Below are 17,903 nucleotides of genomic sequence, written 5' to 3'. Positions count from 1 at the left end.
TTACTCATGTCCGAGTGGCTCCGCCCCCCTCCCCTCCCTTCCCCACACATCGCAATCGTTCTCTCACACACACACACACACACACACACACACACACCCTTCGTCACCGCCTACCGGACAGGGACAGGTAGAGCTAATGGACGAACACACACTCCCCCCTCCTTCCGTCCCTCAGACACACAACTCTCAGTCCCTGATTCTGATGCTTTATTTCTGACGATGCGCGGTCACACAGCCCCAGTATGTGCATTTACCCTGCGTCACCCCCCCCCCCCCCCGTGGCCTTGTTATTCTCCCGGACAGGCTCCGGGTAATGCGGCACACAGCGGAGGGATGATGCTGCTGCTGCTGCTGCAGCCGCCAGCGGTTTCTCATCCAACTGTATCCGGAGTCAGATGCTGTTATGTAAAGGCGCGCGCGCGCACACACACACACACACACACACACCACCCCCCCCCTACCCCCCTCCCCATCCTGCACCATCACCGCATCCCTCTGGCACCGAGCCCGGGTCTCGGATGCCGGGTGCAGGGACACTCGGCTTTTTCTCCAGAGCCAGATCCTCTGCAGCTGGGACCCGGTCCGTCTGTGGAATCACAATATTAACAATGATAGAAAACCCCCAGAAGGAAAACCCTCTGACCTTTTCCACTGTTTGAGCAGCGCGCCACTGTATTAAAATCCATTCATTTTTCTGGCAGTGTGTGTGTGTGTGTGTGTGTGTTTGTGTGTGTTTGTGGTTTGTTTTTTTTCCAAATGTTTATTAACCATCTTCATTTATTATTAGGTCGGCTATTCAGTGGCTACCGGTTATGTAACATGGCCCACGGCCCTTTTCCTCCGCCCGAGCTTACAGCACCACCTACTGGTCGAGCCCGTCGACACCGACTCCGGCCGATCTGAACCTGGAAAAAATCCAGTAAAATTACTGCAGTTTCTCCCAGAAGCCAAAGCCGCGGTGGAGCGTAACGGTCTCCCGAGCAGCGGCGCTTAAACACACATCTGGGGCACCTGCCCTTGACTCGTCCACGTGTGTGCGGTACACGAGGGTAAGAAACTCGCTCCACGACACTTGTTTGACAGCTGTGGAGTCTGGTAACTTTACAGGTGAAGATTTTACATTAAAGAAAAACCAAACCTAATGAACTTGTGAAATCTTGTGAAATCTTGTGCAGTGTCACAGATTAAAGCAGCTAAAAGCAGCTCCGCCCCGGTGAAACGCTGCCGGAGCATCAGCCACAGGAGACAGTTTGCTGATGAGACCTCTGCACTTTCAGTCCAGCAGGACGTCAGGAGCAGGACTTTCAGGTGCACTGGGGTATTTCCGCCTCCCGACAGTGGCTCTTTCACTGTAAGTGGAGGACCCGAGCGCTTCTCCCACCACGGCATTTGGAGTTGGTCAAAAATGGAAACGTCTCGGTCACGAACAAGGAGATTAGACGGCCATTTTGGAGCGCACACCTTGAGGGGAGACGGGTTGTCTCTCCAGAGAGAAGCTTTGGGGATAGATTCTTTTTTTCTTCATTATTTTTACACCTCATGGTTCAAACCTGACACATTTTTATTGTGAGGATCCACAGAGGGTCTAAGAAAGTTTATGTCGATCGTTTATTTCCCTGTGCGGAGCTTTTCCTGGTCCCACTGGCTGTTTATTAGGCCACATTCAGCACCTCGCGAAAGTTTTAGGTACTCCAGACGTTTAGAGTCCGTCCTCGGTGCCAGCGGGGGGCGTCTGGTCGGTCCCACGTTTGTCCTGCCGCATGAGACAACGAGTCCAGACGTACAACCAGGAGGGCTGTCTTCAGGGACCGGGAGGACAAGGGGCCCCCGCAGCAGACGGTCTGGACCCCACGGAGCCCTGGAGGAACTGGACCGGCTTTCTTTTTTAAAGGCGAAGGCTGGTCTCAGCAAATACCGATCTGATCCGCATGTCACGGAGTGCAGACTCTCTGTTTGTCTCGTGTATTCGGTTTCTGGCGCCTGTGTATGACGTTTCATCAAAGAGCAAATCTGAGATCTGAGCATGCAGCTTTACGCTGTTTGTAAAAACCACGGCCTCGAAAGCGAAAGCAGAAGTAGAATTTAAATGGAGCCATGAAAAACCTCCTACTGTGACACAGTTGTGTAGAGATTGTGTTTAATTCCTTCAAAGGGAAAAAGGTTAAAAGCCAAACTAAAGAGAAACGACCGCAGCTTTGTGGCCTCTGATAAATCACTTTCCCATTGATCTGAGGGAATCCAGAGGGGGACAGGCCCTGTGGTCTGGGGGGGTCCTGTAATACATATCACCCAGATTCATTTAATGACAGAAAATTAATCAGCAACACTTTCAATGACGGATTGATCCTTTCATCAATGTGATCAATTAGCCTTCTTGTTAGGAAATTGAGTGGATTTGGGTGCTGGACTGTTTGTCAGCAACTGACACACGTCTGTTTGGCCTCTGGGAAACTGTGAAGGGGCCTTAACATTTCATGGCATCATAGGGACCCAAGCAAATAATCAACAGAATTATCCATAATGAAAATAATCACCTTTCGCAGGCTTAATATCATGTAATACAGATCACAAGTCGATCTGCTCCTACACAATGGTAATTGAGGGATAGAGTGTAAAATCTGTAGAGGGTTATTTCTCAGTTAGTGGTTGATATTGTGTTAAGAACTGAGTACAATGCAATAAAAAAAAAAACAATGTGTCACAATTTCCGCCTTTATTCCGAGTAACACTCACATGCAGACTGAACGTACCTGAGTTTCCATTGATCTAAAACAGAACTGTTTTGCTTTGAGTCATCATGACGACTGTCTTCAGGTTAAACACATAATAAGATCATTATCGACGCACAACAGTCGTTTTCAGACTGTAACAATAAAGGTCAAGTCTCACAGTCTGAGCAACAACTGCACAATGAGCAAAGAATCTGATTCACACAACTGCACCTGACCGGAGAGGTGTGTGTGTGTGTGTGTGTGTGTGTGTGTGTGTGTGTGTGTGTGTGTGTGTGTGTTTGCTGCCATCAAACACAGCTAACACTAGAACGTCAGTCACGTGGCTGGGACGACACAGTTTTACATGAGTGTCTGGCAGTCGACAGAAAGACTAAATCACCAAAAGACGATGAAGCTGTAGGAGAAGGACCCGTCCACGTTCAGCGTCGAGCTCACGCAGTGACAGTGGTTCTGGCTTGAAATGAAACTTCCACGCTGCAATACCAGACCCGGCTGGATCGCCTTCAGGCAGCTGCTTTTGTGGTCCTTTGATCATAGGTTTTTGTTTTCTTTTTGCTTAAAAACTGGTTCCGCTCATCTCTCAGCACTCGCTTCGCTTTGCGCCCTCACACAGTCGGCGCAACGGCGGGGACTCAACCGTGGATCGCTTTCCATTATTTTGACTGGAAAACGCATTCAGTGATCAACCGCTCGGTCACTCAGACTCAACCGCCACCGAAGCTCTGTGTATTTACATCTAGAGAAACCATTTCTGTTCGTTTTGTATCGCGTCGCTGGGAACACTTGTTTAGGGAAGAAATGCCCAGTGAAGCGCGCTGCGGCCTTTCGGATTCATTTCTGTGACATACCGCAAGGCGGCGAAATCCACGCAGCTCAGAGGTGTCCGTCTTCTAACGGCGACGGAACCTAGATTAATGCAAAAAAAAAAAATGGAAGCGAATAGTGATACATGCTGCACTGCTACTGGTTGTCACTGTTTCTGAGGCCAGCGTGTTGCGATCCCAGGGTTGGTTCTGAGATGTGAATCGAGTTGTTTGGTTTTTTGAAAAAGGGGGAAAATCAGTACGGGAAAAAAAATGCGTGTAGCTAACTGTTAAAGAGAAGAAAGAGTAAAAGCAAATTTGTGCGGCGATACTGAACGCACAAACCAAAACCCGGGGCCCTGAGTTGACATCCGGTTTTCAAGCCTTTGCTATTTCAGATTAGCTTGTGATCACATGGCACCTGTTCCTGAATAAAGTTGTGTTGAACGCAACAGGGGCTGAAAGCAGTGTTTTCGCTGACCCGCCGTGGTTCAGCTCCTCGCCTTGCTGCGGCGATGCAGAAGTGTACCGGAAGTGTACCCTTGACACCGCTCGGCATGTCGTCCGTCCACGCAGTCGGCTTTCTCCACTACGCTGATTTCTTACGCGATTTCTCGTGAGCAAGAAACCTGGTTTCTGTAATCAGGGTAGGGGGATCAGAGAAACCGGATTTCCTCAGGTGGATTTCTCCTGGAGAAAGGCAGGTTTCTCTGCCACGTTCGTGCACGACCGGGTTTTTCTAGGGGAGAGATCAGCACACGGAGCGACGAGTCCTTGCGCCACAACATGGCCACTTGAAGTCTAAATAAGTCGGTTCTCACCACTGAACATTTGACTATTGGTAAATTTCAGACATTCTGGTGCTGTGAGGAATATGGCTGCTGCGTTTCAGCTTTTCCTGGTGGTCGGTTACTCTTTAATCAAGTTACCACAAATCACTTATTACAAATTAATACATACACAATGCACAGATTGGGGGGGTTGACAGTCCACTGCTCATTTTTTTTCCTGGTTGCCCCGAAGAAGGTTAATCCCGCCCTAGAGGCAGCGACTTCGCCGTGCGTCACTGGTAACAGGGCTCGGGGATCTGGATTTTGATGCGAGGACTGGATCACTGCAGCCTCCCGTCTCCTCTGCTGGGTTGATTCTGCATCTGTCCGTCCGGAGGAGGAAGAACCTCGACCTTGTAGCTCACCCTCTTAGACTGAAGGAGGCTGTAGCTGTTATCAAAACACAGCACGTCTGCACAAAACGAGTTAACAGCAGTTAGTCCCGCAGGACCTCGAGGCGATGGTTCGTCTCGGGGAAACGCGCTTATTCGCTTCCCTGCGGGAGTTGGACTGAAGGAGCTAGATCACTCTCACGTCTGCACGCTCAATATGAAGCTACAACCAGCAGCGGGTTAGCCTAGCTTAGCCCACAGACTGGAAACAAAGGGAAACAGCTAGCCTGGCTCTGTTCCCCCGACCAGCACTTCTGGAGCTCACTGATTAAAACATCTCTCGCTTGGTTCATCTGTACAAAAAGCCGGAGGGTAAAAACGACAGGTTGTCGCTTTACGAGGGTTTGTCGCTGGTTTCCCGACACAATCACGGTGACGACTGTTACTGAAATGTTCTGACCATCCAATCACTTTGCCCGACCAAGAAGCCCCCCCTCCCCCAGAAAGCCACAACATTTCAGTTTCACCCCTTTGGCTTTTGTCCAGGCTTCCAGTCTTTGTGCTAAGCTAAGCTAACCACCTGCTGGCTGTAGCTACACATGCATCTCACAGACATGAGGGTGGGATCCATCTCGTCCCCCGAATCTTGGCGAGAAAACGAATAAGTGAGTTTCCCTGAAACGTCAAATCCTTCCTCTGAGGTTTTGGTGAAATCAGAGCCTGGATTTGATGCTGTTCATGGTCAGGATCTTCTCAGTAATCGGTCGTTCGGTGGATTAACATTCTCTAATTTCCTCTCTATACGGTAGTTCTCACCGCTAGTGACCATTCCCGCCCCAGATTCAGACTGACGCATGCGGGATCTGCAGGAAACGCTGCAGCCCGGGATCCAGTGATCTTTGTTGTCCCGTGTACACTGACATACTGTACCCCAGCGTGTGGTTACTCACAGGATCCAGGCTCGGGGCAGGCGAGGCAGCCGTCCTTGGGGACCAGGTGTGCGTTGTAGCGCTCGCTGGGCAGGACCTGCAGCATCTCGGCCACCTTCTGGCCGCCGCCCTCTTTGGTGCGTCTGTACACCCCGAACCCGATGTCTGCGCCGTCGCTGGCAAACTGCCACCTGGGGAGGCGCAAGGGCCGGAGTTTATTCGACCACGTGTGGAATTTCAAGAGCTTCATCTGTGACGCATTTTTATTGGTCTCCACGAGATCGGCTTCACGTGCACATTCTAATCGACGCCATCTTTTTTAAAACCCCCTTTTTAAAGAGCCGGTTCTTATCTGATTAAGGTCCACAGGCTGAAATTCGACTGAATGACGTGAGTACAGGTTTCGACGGATTTCCAGTTTTCTTCTCAGTGCGCAAGAGACTGTTTCGAAAGCTGAGCGTTTGGCATTAATTCGCCCATAGGGACCCAGTTCAGGGACCTGAGGAGCATTCGAGACTCACCCAACGATGCGACGAAGCACCCAACGGCGCCTCAAAGCCTCAAAGCTCAACATGCAGTAATTCACCACGGGTTTCAAGACAGCCAATGGCAAACTGGTGTAAAATATCAGAAGAGACACTGATGCAATCACCGAGGGTAACGAGAAAGTAAATAAAGTAAAACAAAGCTGCTGTCGAAAGCTTTTCTTTTGAAAAGACGGTTAAATTACTGTATAAAAACATACGGACGTTTTGGTCTAAACCACCTCATGTCTGTGAATTGTAAAATCAAATCTGGATAGTTGGTTTTTTTGATCGTGATTTCCTGACATAATCCCCCTGGTGGGTTGATAAACAAACACAGAGTGAAACCTTTTGGGTTAGAATGACCTGGCTGCATTAGCATGCACGGCCCTAAAATGACGCTTGGTTGAGGCAGCTTTCGGTTTTTACGACAGCGGAGTCCACCGGCTTGAACTTAGTGAAATGAGTTGCTGTAATCAAGCCGACTGAACGACGTCAAGTCTGTTTGCGGAGCTACTAAAGAAGCCACATTTAGCAACATTAAGGTGAAATGTGTTGAGACTTTAACTCCGATCCGGCTCATGTCCTGTTGTTCTGTACCTCAGGAGGCTGCTGGGCGCGGTCACCTCACGCTCCAGCTGGAAGACGGAGCCGCGGCTGATGCTCACGCTGCCGTCGTACTCAACCCTCACCGAGTCCCGAACGTAGTACGACCTGGGCACCGTGCCGCCGTACCTGATCTGCAGCCACGACACACAAAACACCCTTCGTCTTAACCACCACCTCTGAGCAAGGCCGCACCGCACTCGGTCGCGTCTCTTTCTCTGTCTCGCTCTCACCATGGTCCTGCAGCGAGGGTCTCCGTCGGGGTCGGTCAGGGCTCCTCCGTACGCCACAGGAAGCTGCTCTGGGTGGATGTGTTTGCGTAGCTCTTCTTGCCAGCTACCTACGAACAGAGAAGTGTAATGTTTGACTTGCTCTGTGTGAAAGCGTACGAGGTTAGCTGGAGCTCCTCCAGGCTCAGCCTCGCTAGTATAGAGCCTCCTCTCTTTGCGTCTTCTCGCTGAGCCACAGCAGGGGCCCGGTACTAAAAACGCTCGACGTCCGCCGATGGAAGTCCAGATGCGCCGAAGCCTCACCGTAGCTTCACCTGACCTCCGGAGGACCCGGGACCGGGGAGGACTGAACTAGCATTAACAAGACAGTGTGAACAAGTACGAACACAATACCGCTCCCGGTGTACGTGTGGTCACGTGGCCTGGAAAGATGCGGACCCGTCACATTTTGTCCAACGTCTGGTTTTTAAACGTTAAACCTGCTCCCAGTTGCAGAAAGTGACTGAGAACATTCGCTCGCGTACGCGCACTTGACTACAACTGCAAAGGCCTTTATGCTCCGACTCCCCGACAACCGAGAGAGACAGTAGCGTCCTTTTTCCCGCTCTACATTTCTCTGACAACAAGTCACGTTTCAGACTAAGGTTTTAAATACAAAAAACGACCCCTTTGTAAAAGGTGATGCCTTTTAATAAAGTGCTGAACCATAAATTGAACAGATACAATTAACACCACCTCGACCAACTACACCATTAACTGCCACTTATGTATTAAGGTATCAATAAAAACGTTCCAGTAATATAGGAATGTAACACTGACAGGGGCCATTCTGCATGAGGAGAACCTTTTAGTACAGTTTGGTTCTAATTCTTCTATTTTTCCTCTCTTTTCATCTCCTCTCATCCTTGTCTCCTTTCCTATTTCTTGTGTCCTCTTATTTCCTCTCCTCTCCTCATCACTTGTTCCCGCCCTAGTTTCCTTCCCCTCTTTCATTTGTTTCTTCCTCTCTTTTCATCTCCTCTCACCCTTGTCTCCTCTGCTTTTTCTTATTTCCTCTCTCCTCATCACTTGTTCCCTCCCTCGTTTCCTTCCCCTCTTTCATTTGTTTTTTCCTCTCTTCTCATCTCCTCTCACCCTTGTCTCCTCTCCTTTTTCATGTTTCCTCTTATTTCCTCTCCTCTCCTCATCACTTGTTCCCTCCCTCGTTTCCTTCCCCTCTTTCATTTGTTTCTTCCTCTCTTTTCATCTCCTCTCACCCTTGTCTCCTCTGCTTTTTCTTATTTCCTCTCTCCTCATCACTTGTTCCCTCCCTCGTTTCCTTCCCCTCTTTCATTTGTTTTTTCCTCTCTTCTCATCTCCTCTCACCCTTGTCTCCTCTCCTTTTTCATGTTTCCTCTTATTTCCTCTCCTCTCCTCATCACTTGTTCCCTCCCTCGTTTCCTTCCCCTCTTTCATTTGTTTTTTCCTCTTATTTCCTCTCTTTTCATCACTTGTTGTAACATTTTGAACGAAGGACTGGGTATTATTATAGTATGGTATTGCTACTTTTACTTAAGTAAATTAACTGAATGCTTGTGGCACCACTGGCTGCTGAACATCGGCGTGTTCACACTGTCACTGTGAGCATGTCAGCACGCTGATGTTAGCGTTTAGCTCAGAGCGCCACTGGGCAGCCTCACGGAGCCTCCAGCACGGAAGCGGACTCTGCACACGCTGGGTTGAAAGGAGAAGTGGTCTTACTTCCTAAAATGATGATCTTGCGCCGTGTTTCCTCACACAGGAAGTGTTTGATTAGGTTGTAGGCCATGGGAAACATTTTGGGAGCTGCGGCAAACACAGAGAAGCAGGAAAGCATTGAAGAATTCATGAAGGCAACCTGAAATCAAGTCAGACAGACGCCCGCAGATCTGCTGAGGTACCTTTGATGAGAAACAGCCTCTTCAGCCCCTCCGGATAGTTCTCTTCAAACATGGTGAGGATCTACAGGAGAGGAGAAGAGCGACAGTGAGCGCGTCTCAGTGGAGACACCAAACATTAGTGTGAGTGGATGACAAACCTCCCCATAGGCCTCAACAGCAGGTTTCCACATGTGTTTCAGTCCCAGTCCTTCACAGTCGTAGATCAGAGTGATGGCTTCAATGTTCTTCCCCAGCTGAGAGAAGGACGGACAGGTTGGATGAATAATTACAGAGGAGGGGAGAGGAGAAAAGAGAGGAAGCAACAAATCAAAGAGAGGGAAACGAGGGAGGGAACAATGGATGGGAGGAGGAGAGGAGAGGAGGAATCGGGGGAGGCAACAAGAGGACGTGAGGACAGGAGGAGGAGAAAAGAGAGGAAGCAACAAATGCAAGAGGAGAAGGAAGCTAGGGAGGGAACAAGAAGAGAGGAGAGAGGAAACAATGATGGGAAGAGAAGAGATGGGAGGAGAGGAGGAATCGAGAGAGGAAAGAGGAGGGACGCCAAGAGGACGTGAGGAGAAAAGAGGGGAAGCAGCAAATGAAAGAAGGAAACGAGGGAGGGAACAATGGATGGGAGGAGAGGAGAGGAGAGGAGGAATCGAGAAAGGAAAGAGGAGGGACGACAAGAGGACATGAGGAGAAAATAGAGGAAGCAACAAATGAAAGAGAAGGAAACGAGGGAGGGAACAAGAGGAGAGAAAAGAGGAGATAGGGGGAGAGGAAATAAGAGGAAAGAAGAAAAAGGAAAGGAGACTAGGATGAGAGGAGATGAAAAGAGAGGAAGCAACAAATGAAAGAGAAGGAAACGAGGGTGGGAAGAAGAGGAGAGGAGAGAGGAAACAACTGATGAGAAGAGACGAGATGGGATGAGGAATCGAGAGAGGAAAGAGGAGGGGCGACAAGAGGACGTGAGGAGAAAAGAGAGGAAGCAACAAATGAAAGAGAAGGAAACGAGGGGGGGAACAATGGATGGGAGGAGAGGAGAGGAGAGGAGGAATCGAGAGAGGAAAGAGGAGGGACGACAAGAGGACATGAGGAGAAAATAGAGGAAGCAACAAATGAAAGAGAAGGAAACGAGGGAGGGAACAAGAGGAGAGAAAAGAGGAGATGGGAGGAGAGAAAATAAGAGGAAAGAAGAAAAAGGAAAAGAGACTAGGATGAGAGGAGATGAAAAGAGAGGAAGCAACAAATGAAAGAGAAGGAAACGAGGGTGGGAAGAAGAGGAGAGGAGAGAGGAAACAACCTATGAGAAGAGACGAGATGGGAGGAGGAATCGAGAGAGGAAAGAGGAGGGGCGACAAGAGGACGTGAGGAGAAAAGAGAGGAAGCAACAAATGAAAGAGAAGGAAACGAGGGAGGGAAGAAGTGATGAGAAGAGAGGAGATGGGAGGAGAGGAAATAAGAGGAAAGAAGAAAAGGAGAGGAGAGGAGATAAGAAAGGATGAGAGGAGAGGGAGACAGATGTTTTGGTCCTGACCTTCTCAGACTGCCTCTGACACTCCTGTTGCAGCATCTCTGTGTCTCTGATCTTGGTCCTGAGGTAGTCCTGTTTGGTGGCCGACAGCAGCAGACCCTTAGGATCCAGGGGACCGATCACGTCGTACCAGATGGGACTTCCCTCTCTGTCGTAGCCGCACATCCCCCCAGACACGTACTTCTCAATCACCTGACGGGGAACAGGAGCGAGACCCTGAGCCGACGCCAAACCGCAGAGCGCTGCAGTCTACACAAGTCTACAGAAGCTCTGAAAAAACAGCTCACGTAACGCTTCTAATCCGCCTTAAAACCAGTTTTCAAATTACGAGCCTTGGCCAAGCGGGAGAGTTGTCCTTTCACAGTAAAAGTACCCTGTCAGCAATCTCCATGAAGTTCTCACCAATAAAGTCAGATAAAATACATTTTATATTACACATCTCTTTTGAACGCATGAAACATTTGATATACATATAAACATCAAACCATCAAATGAACTTAAAAATACTACTAGTACATATAAAAAGAACAGAATCCCATAATCTGCTGTTCAGTCTTTGAGGAACCGCATCGGACGACGGATCCGCTTTTCATCGACTTGTTTTCTTACAGGTTTTTCCTCTCAACTTCAATCACCGTACCTTTGTGCAGGAGTTTCTGCCACAACTGTTGCGGTGCTAAATTGGGGCATTGTCACCGAAAACATGGCTCAGCGAGGACTCAAAAATTAATTAGAGACAATGCAACTCTGTTTTGTCTCCTAGGTTATTTTTTTCGCAAAACGGTTCGAGTGAATCAAAAGAAACAAAATAATAAGTTGGAAAGATAAAGTCTAATAACTTCAACAATGAAATAACATGGGATTTATCAAACTGGCACCAGCTGATAATCAGAAGTCTTTGTATTCCAGTGTAATATTCAGTTATTGTTTAACCAAAAAACAAAACGATACCAACCTCACCATTAATGAGCATTTCTATGGAGCGGTGGAGCATGTTTTTAAAAAAAAATGATCACAGAGTTATTATTATTTTCCTTCATCCTGTCCAGTCAGTCCTCGCAAGATGAAAACAATAATGTGAAAGAAGCTCCAGTCGACATGTCTGGATCTGAAAACCGCAGTCAAGACAGGACAGTACAAATCGTCTTTCACCAGGATGTCACAGCTGGAATTCTGCTCCACCGAACCGTCCGGGGGTGGGGGGGGGGGGTTTAACACCTGTCAGTTACTGTGACAAGCAGAGCATATTCACCTCTGGGGGTCTCCAGTCAGATACGATGGTGTCAACTCTCATCTGCCTCCTGAACTCCACATGCTGCAGAAACAGAGACAGAGACGGAGACAGAGACGGAGGCAGAGACGGAGGCAGAGACAGAGACAGAGACAGAGACGGAGGCAGGAGTTAGAGGTAGTGTGAGACCGTGTGCCCACGTCCCGACCACCAGGCCTTCTCAGTCAGGGATGAGAAACGAAAAACATGCTCCCTCGTTGTGTTCAGCACATATGATTCAAATCTTTGTCACGCACGTTGGTCCGTTCGCCGACCTACAGCTGCAACAGTTAGTCCATTGATCCATTGGTCGGCGGACGCAAAATTAACCGTCGACGACCATGTTTGATTTAAAAAAAAAAAAAAAAATTTTCTGCCGAGATGTATTTAAACGTGAGGATTTGCTGCTTTTCTTTGTCTTAATCGACAGTAAACTGAATATGTTTGGGTTTTGAACTGTTGCTCTGACAACGCAAGACGTCAGCTTGACTCTGGAAAATAAAAATTGGGGTTTCTCTCAGTTTTTCTTGGCGTTTTATAGATAAAAAGATCAATCGAATAATCGAGAAATAACCGGCCAATTAATCAATCATGAAAATAATTCGTTGCAGCCCCACGGTGACCTCACGTGCCCTGTGTAGAAGCATCTGCGTTTGTTTGAGTTTCGACTCATTTGTTCAGGTTTTTCAAAACCTTTGTCCCCCCCTCTGCGTTGTCGCTGCGAGGGAACAGTGGAGGAAGTACTCCGATCATTCACATGCCGTGTCAGTAAAAGTGCCAACGCAACAATGTAAAAACACTCCATTACAAGTCCCGCGTGAAATATCTTACTCATGTTGAAGTACAGAAGCATTATCTGCAAAATGTAGTTTTGTGTCAAAGTAAAAGCACTGGTTCTGCAGTGAAATGTCTCCTGTGACCGACATATCGTTGCCTCCATCGAGGAGGTCGTGTTTTCACCCATGTCAGTTGGTTGGTTGGTTGGTTGGTTGGTTGGTTTGTTTGTCTGCAGGATTACGCAAAAACTACTGAACCGTTTTGCACCGAACATGGTGGAGGGATGTGGTCTGGGCCAAAGAAGAACCCGTTAAATTCTGGGGCAGATCTGGATCATTTGAATTGGAATTTTTTTCCTCTACGTTGACACTGGCCTTGGCGGAGCTCTGCGCTCTAATGAATGCCCTTCCAGTTATATTTGACATTATTGGATTGTTAATACGGAGTCACGGAGGCTTCAGCAGCGTTTTACTGTTGGAGCTGCTTCCAGGTGGAGCTGATTTTAGCTGCGTCACATGCAGGGAGACAGTTCAGTCCGCTGGTGCCCAACCTGGGGGTTGGGAACCCCTCGAAAGGGTCACCAGATAAATCTTTCGAGGGGGGGTCGTCAAATGATTAATGGGAGAGGAAAGAAGAAAAAACAAAGTCTGTTTTTCTGGGAACATTGGATGATTTCACCTCTTTGAACCGTGTCCTTGAACATGGAACAGTCGTTCCAACTTGACTCAGACTTTATGTAAATGGTCACAAAGTCAAAGAGGTTGGGAAACACTGGTTTAATCTTTAACAGAAGGATGTATGAGATTATGATTATTAAATTATTTATGTAGAATAAAATCTTAATCTGAAAAGTAACTAGAAACTTTGGTTGTCAAATAAACGTAGTGGAGTAAAAAGAACAATATTTCCCTTTAAAATGTGGAGCAGTGGAAGTACATGTAGCATAAAATGGAAAACATTCAGGCAAAGTACAAACTTTAAGTTCACTAAGCACAAAAGTCATCACTCAAACAACAGTAAGGAACGCGGTGTCCCTTGACTGAACCAAGAGCTCACCTTTCTGACCATGGCCTCGGCTTTCTGAACGTTGAAGCTGCGAGCTGGAAAAAGAGAAAAGAAAACAGATGAAATAAAATGAAAAATCGACCGCCTGTTATTTATTAACACGTAACAGACACGTTATCACGATTCAGAACGAGGGTGTGGGAACAACAGAGGCTAAGCGTGTCGGGTTTCTCCTCAAGTCGACGTATTAACGAGAAGCAGGAAGACAGAACGCAGAGGACCATTTTCACGTATTATTAACTATCAATCATCCATTAAACGCCTCGCCACTTCGGGACTCGCCGCGTCCGATTAAAAGGCACAAAAGGCAACCTGACGTGGTTGGATACACTCGGCCTGGAGAGTGTCCAAGGTTGACAGTCAATGCAAATATTGAAGTAGATACCCAATATCGATCCGGGCCTCCCTGGACTATGGACCACTGCGTGGACGAGTCGACAGATCACTCAGGACACTCTGGTTTTCAAAATGTTGCGTTGTGCCTATGATTAGTGAAATCTTTATAATCGTGGTCTTCTGAAGCAACAGACCGTTTGAAGTGAGATGTTACGGTTTTTTTGGTTTTGTTTTTTTTGCTTAGAGCAACTACAAAAATCCCTGAAGCGGTTCAACGCTGCCGATAGGGGCCCGTGTACGGATGCCACAGTGGCCGGGCACCGGACTATTTACGGGTTTTACTAAGGATTATTTGCATTATCGATTGACCCGCTGATTATTTCCTCCACTGATCAATTAAGTGTTTAGTCTTAAAAAAAAAAAAAGCTTAAAAACTGTGAAAAACTGGCTTTCACTATTTCTTATGGCCCACCAGGTTTTCTCCCTCCACTGATTCAAAAGCTAAAGATTTTTAATTTACTGTCACGTGTGACAAAGAAAAAGAAAGAAATCGGAGGTTATTATTGTTTTTGCTTGAAAAACAGCTGAAACAATCAGTCGATTATCCAAATAGTTGCCACTTCATTTTCTGTCAACCAGTTCAACGATTAATCAACTAACAGTTGCAGCTAATTAATCCTAGATACGTTTTTTTTTTGTTTTTTTCCAAACCAAATTGCGTGGGGGCAGGATTTGGAGAATCCTACCCGATAACACGGGACGCTCTGGATCTGTTAGGGTTTGTTTTTTTTTTTAAACCGATGTAAACTTCACAGGTATTAAACTCAAGGCCGCGGAAAGAGGAGAGAGGAGTAAACATGTTTCATCCCTACAATCGGTGGCATCTTCCAATAAATAAATCTCCACCCCACAGCAGCGGTCTGTGTCGTTGCCCTGGTCTGGAGCGATCAGGATCACTGCGGACAGAAGCTATGTCCATTCTTAGTGTCATTTCTTCCCCCTGCACTGCTCGAATTCTACACCGAACATCCGGTGTGTTTTATTTTATTTCACCTTGTATTTTTTGCCTTTGCGGGTCGACGTCACAGGACGGATTGAATCTGTGTTTCGTTTGGTTTTTTTTTTCTTCTTTCTTGTTGTGTAAGTTGTTTGTGAAGCGACAGGATTAAAATCAAACTCAGATCAGGCAGAAAGTAAATAAGAAGATCACCGAAGTGACCTGACTTCATTCGCAGCTCAGGTTACATTTGTTTTTTTTTGTTTTTTTACACCAAGTCTTGAAAACACGTCTTTAAATGATGGTGAGAAGTAAATTCATTTAAAATCTCTGCAGCTTTACCAGAGTCAGAGTAAATGCCGCTTGTTGTCTCGAGGGACAGCAGGAAATATTACCGGTAAAAAAAACGGACCGATAACCGAGACGAGGCCGGAAATGTGATCGGTTATCCCAACGAACACCCTTCAGGTGAGAAGATCGCGGATTCCGTTTCTCGGAAAGTTGATTCATAGGAAGCAAAGCACACACACACACGCCCTCACGGGCTCTGTTAGGTGAAAACGTGGGCGGTCTGAGGGACGCACACGCGGCTCCTCTGCCTCAGTATCCTGAGCGGCCGCGACTGTGGCCCCTCGCCTCAGCCCGAGGTTCAGAGGAGCCGCCGGACCCAAAGGGGCCGTAAGTGCATTCATACGAATGAATACTTCTTCACCTCAAAGGGTCTGAAAACGAATCAAAAACAGGCTCCGTGGAAAAAAATAAAAATAAAAAAAGGGGGACAGAGCGTCCAGCGTACAAAGCTGCGCGTTGACGGAAATCCACAGGTGAACTTGTGCAGAACTTAGACAGGTTTCCACGCTGCCTGGGAGCTTGTCTCCCGTGCATTCAGCGTGTTTGTTTTGGTTTTGTTTCTTTTTCACTTTTCACTTTTGTGCACACAGAGCAGGAACTAACCCACCATCGACCGGCGGAGGTAGGGAGCTGGAAAACAGCTGCAGGTGCCGAGGACAGACAGAGGGGACGCGGGACAGGAGACTTGATGCATCGCCTAAAACAACGCTGCGGGGGTGAATCACCCTCTACATGCTCGACCTGTAGGTTTAACATTTTCTTTTACTTTCAGAATGTTTTGCAGTTTTATTGCAGCAACAATTTGTTGTTTTTGCAGGTTTTAATATCTTCACTCGCACGGATCATGTTTTTATCCTGATGAAAGTTTCAGATTAAACTCTTAAAAAAAACCCCAAAATAAACAACGTACGACATCCGCCAGTTATTTGCTCTCAACACCAACATCCCCCCGGACGATACCGGTAATTATCGCCCCGCAGACTAATCACGTCGGACTGGTCAAAGTCAAAACAGCGACGATCGATTCTCTGCTGCTGTTGATTGATTGCCAGCACCTTCTGATTCACTCACACTGGCTTTGTGTGTGTGCGTGTGTGTGTGGGGGGGCCGCAGACGCGCCCAGCCCCCCCCCCTCTACCGATGCAAATGACAGTCCGACCCGACATTTCAGAGTATCGCTTTCGTAAGAGCTCGCGCGGACGGAGTTGGGTGCGGGGTTGAGAAGTGAACCAGAGGTGAACCAGATGCTGAATCCGCGTCGTAGGCGCCCGGAGTTCACGCGCGTCGCCGATTGCTCTCGGTGAACAAACGACGCCGGCTGCTCCAAACCCCTGAGGTTCTACAGGCCGAAACCTGAAGGGGGGATGCAGACGCCAGAGCCTCCCGCCTCAGGTATTTCCACCCAGTCCCGCACCGAAACCGGCTACGGTGTCACGTGCGAAACGATGGGACCCGGTTTGTCCTCGCAGGGTGATTGTTTGGCACCTCTCGGTCCTCTCCACCTAATCTGTTCTTTCCCCTTCGTCCTGACTGGGGATTGAAGAGGTCACCTTGTACTGGGACGCACCGGGAAAACGCTGAATACCGAGACCGCAGCCTGTCCGGTCTGCGGGTCTGCGGGGGGTCTCACCTCGGAGCCAGCGGAGGAGGTAGTGGTCGTGCTGTGCCGGCAGGTCGGGGAGGATGTCCTGGATCATCCCCCGAAACTGGAGCGAGAGAATCGGAAGGAAGAGAAAGTTCGTGAGAGTGGTACCGGTCGCCTCACCCAGAGCCAGTAAACCCATTCACCAAAATGTGGACTCTGCGCGCGAAGCTGTAGGCCGGAGCTAAAGCGGTTAGTTGATTGATCGATTAGTCGCCTGGGGGGAAAATCCTCTGCGACCGTTTTTGTGAAGTGATCCCAACGGTTAATTAGGAAAACGACTGGGAGACTCACTGACAACTACAGCCAGACCAGGCCAGGCCAGGCAGGCCAGGTCAGACCAGACCAGACCCCCCCCCCCCCCCCCGACCAGGCCTGTACTGTAGCGATACCCGGTGGTGGTCGAGGAAACTCAGACCCTCTACTCCGGCAAAAGCACTAACACAACAGAGTAAACCGGCTCCATTACAAGTGGAGTTCCTGCCTGGAAAAAACAGCATCACACTCACTGAGAAAATGTACCTCAGGCACCATAGAGTAGAAGTGCTCGTTATGCAGAAGGGCCACATCCTGTTTTTATATATATATAAAAATGTTGAGCTCTTTTGGCCTCCAACTTGACAAGGGGGACCGACTAGATACTGGTTTTTCTGTAGAGAGAAAGTTTAGGAACCACCGGTTTAATCCTCAGTCTGTTTACTGCCTGTTCAATGTAAAATATTAATTATAACTTGGATAAATTTTAGTGGAGTAAAAAGTACAGTGAGGCTCCAAACTGTATATTTGAGTTCGTGGGTTTTGCCGCACTGTGGATGAGAGAAGTGAAAACTGAACCCGAATCGAGAACAGCCTCAATATTAACACATGAACAGCCGGTTGATCAGTGTGGTCTTAGAAAACAATGACAATGAAGCCAATCTAAAAGATAAAAATGATACCGGACTCATATTGATTATCAATTTCTCACCTCAGTCAAGATTTCGGCCTGTTTCGGGCTCAGGTCTCCGACTCGTCCACTCATGTCTCAGCTGATGCGTTGCTCTGACG

The 17,903-nt window shown here is 48.0% G+C and overlaps 1 protein-coding gene across 10 annotated transcripts; it reads right to left on the bottom strand.

Annotated features, from left to right (window-relative positions):
• Positions 1-4,088: 4,088 nt before the first annotated feature.
• Positions 4,089-17,903, bottom strand: sec14l7 (SEC14-like lipid binding 7). 10 transcript variants are annotated; one of them, XM_040157459.1, is made up of 13 exons: positions 17,824-17,892; positions 17,366-17,506; positions 16,845-16,920; positions 13,522-13,565; positions 11,671-11,733; positions 10,422-10,610; positions 9,043-9,138; positions 8,906-8,966; positions 8,727-8,810; positions 6,990-7,096; positions 6,751-6,890; positions 5,648-5,817; positions 4,089-4,777 (listed from the first exon to the last, which is right to left on the bottom strand). In XM_040157459.1, the coding sequence occupies exons 1-13, from the start codon at positions 17,875-17,877 to the stop codon at positions 4,647-4,649; spliced, it is 1,356 nt and encodes a 451-aa protein (XP_040013393.1). In that variant the 5' UTR covers positions 17,878-17,892; the 3' UTR covers positions 4,089-4,646. The 10 variants fall into 10 exon arrangements, with proteins under 10 accessions (XP_040013393.1, XP_040013395.1, XP_040013397.1 ...); XM_040157461.1 differs by lacking the exon at positions 17,366-17,506 and having other exon boundaries at positions 17,824-17,899; XM_040157463.1 differs by lacking the exons at positions 16,845-16,920; positions 17,366-17,506 and having other exon boundaries at positions 17,824-17,903.

This window comes from Xiphias gladius, chromosome 20 (genome assembly GCF_016859285.1).
Source record: "Xiphias gladius isolate SHS-SW01 ecotype Sanya breed wild chromosome 20, ASM1685928v1, whole genome shotgun sequence".
Lineage (NCBI taxonomy): Eukaryota > Metazoa > Chordata > Actinopteri > Istiophoriformes > Xiphiidae > Xiphias > Xiphias gladius.
This window is presented reverse-complemented; position numbering and strand designations above follow the sequence as displayed.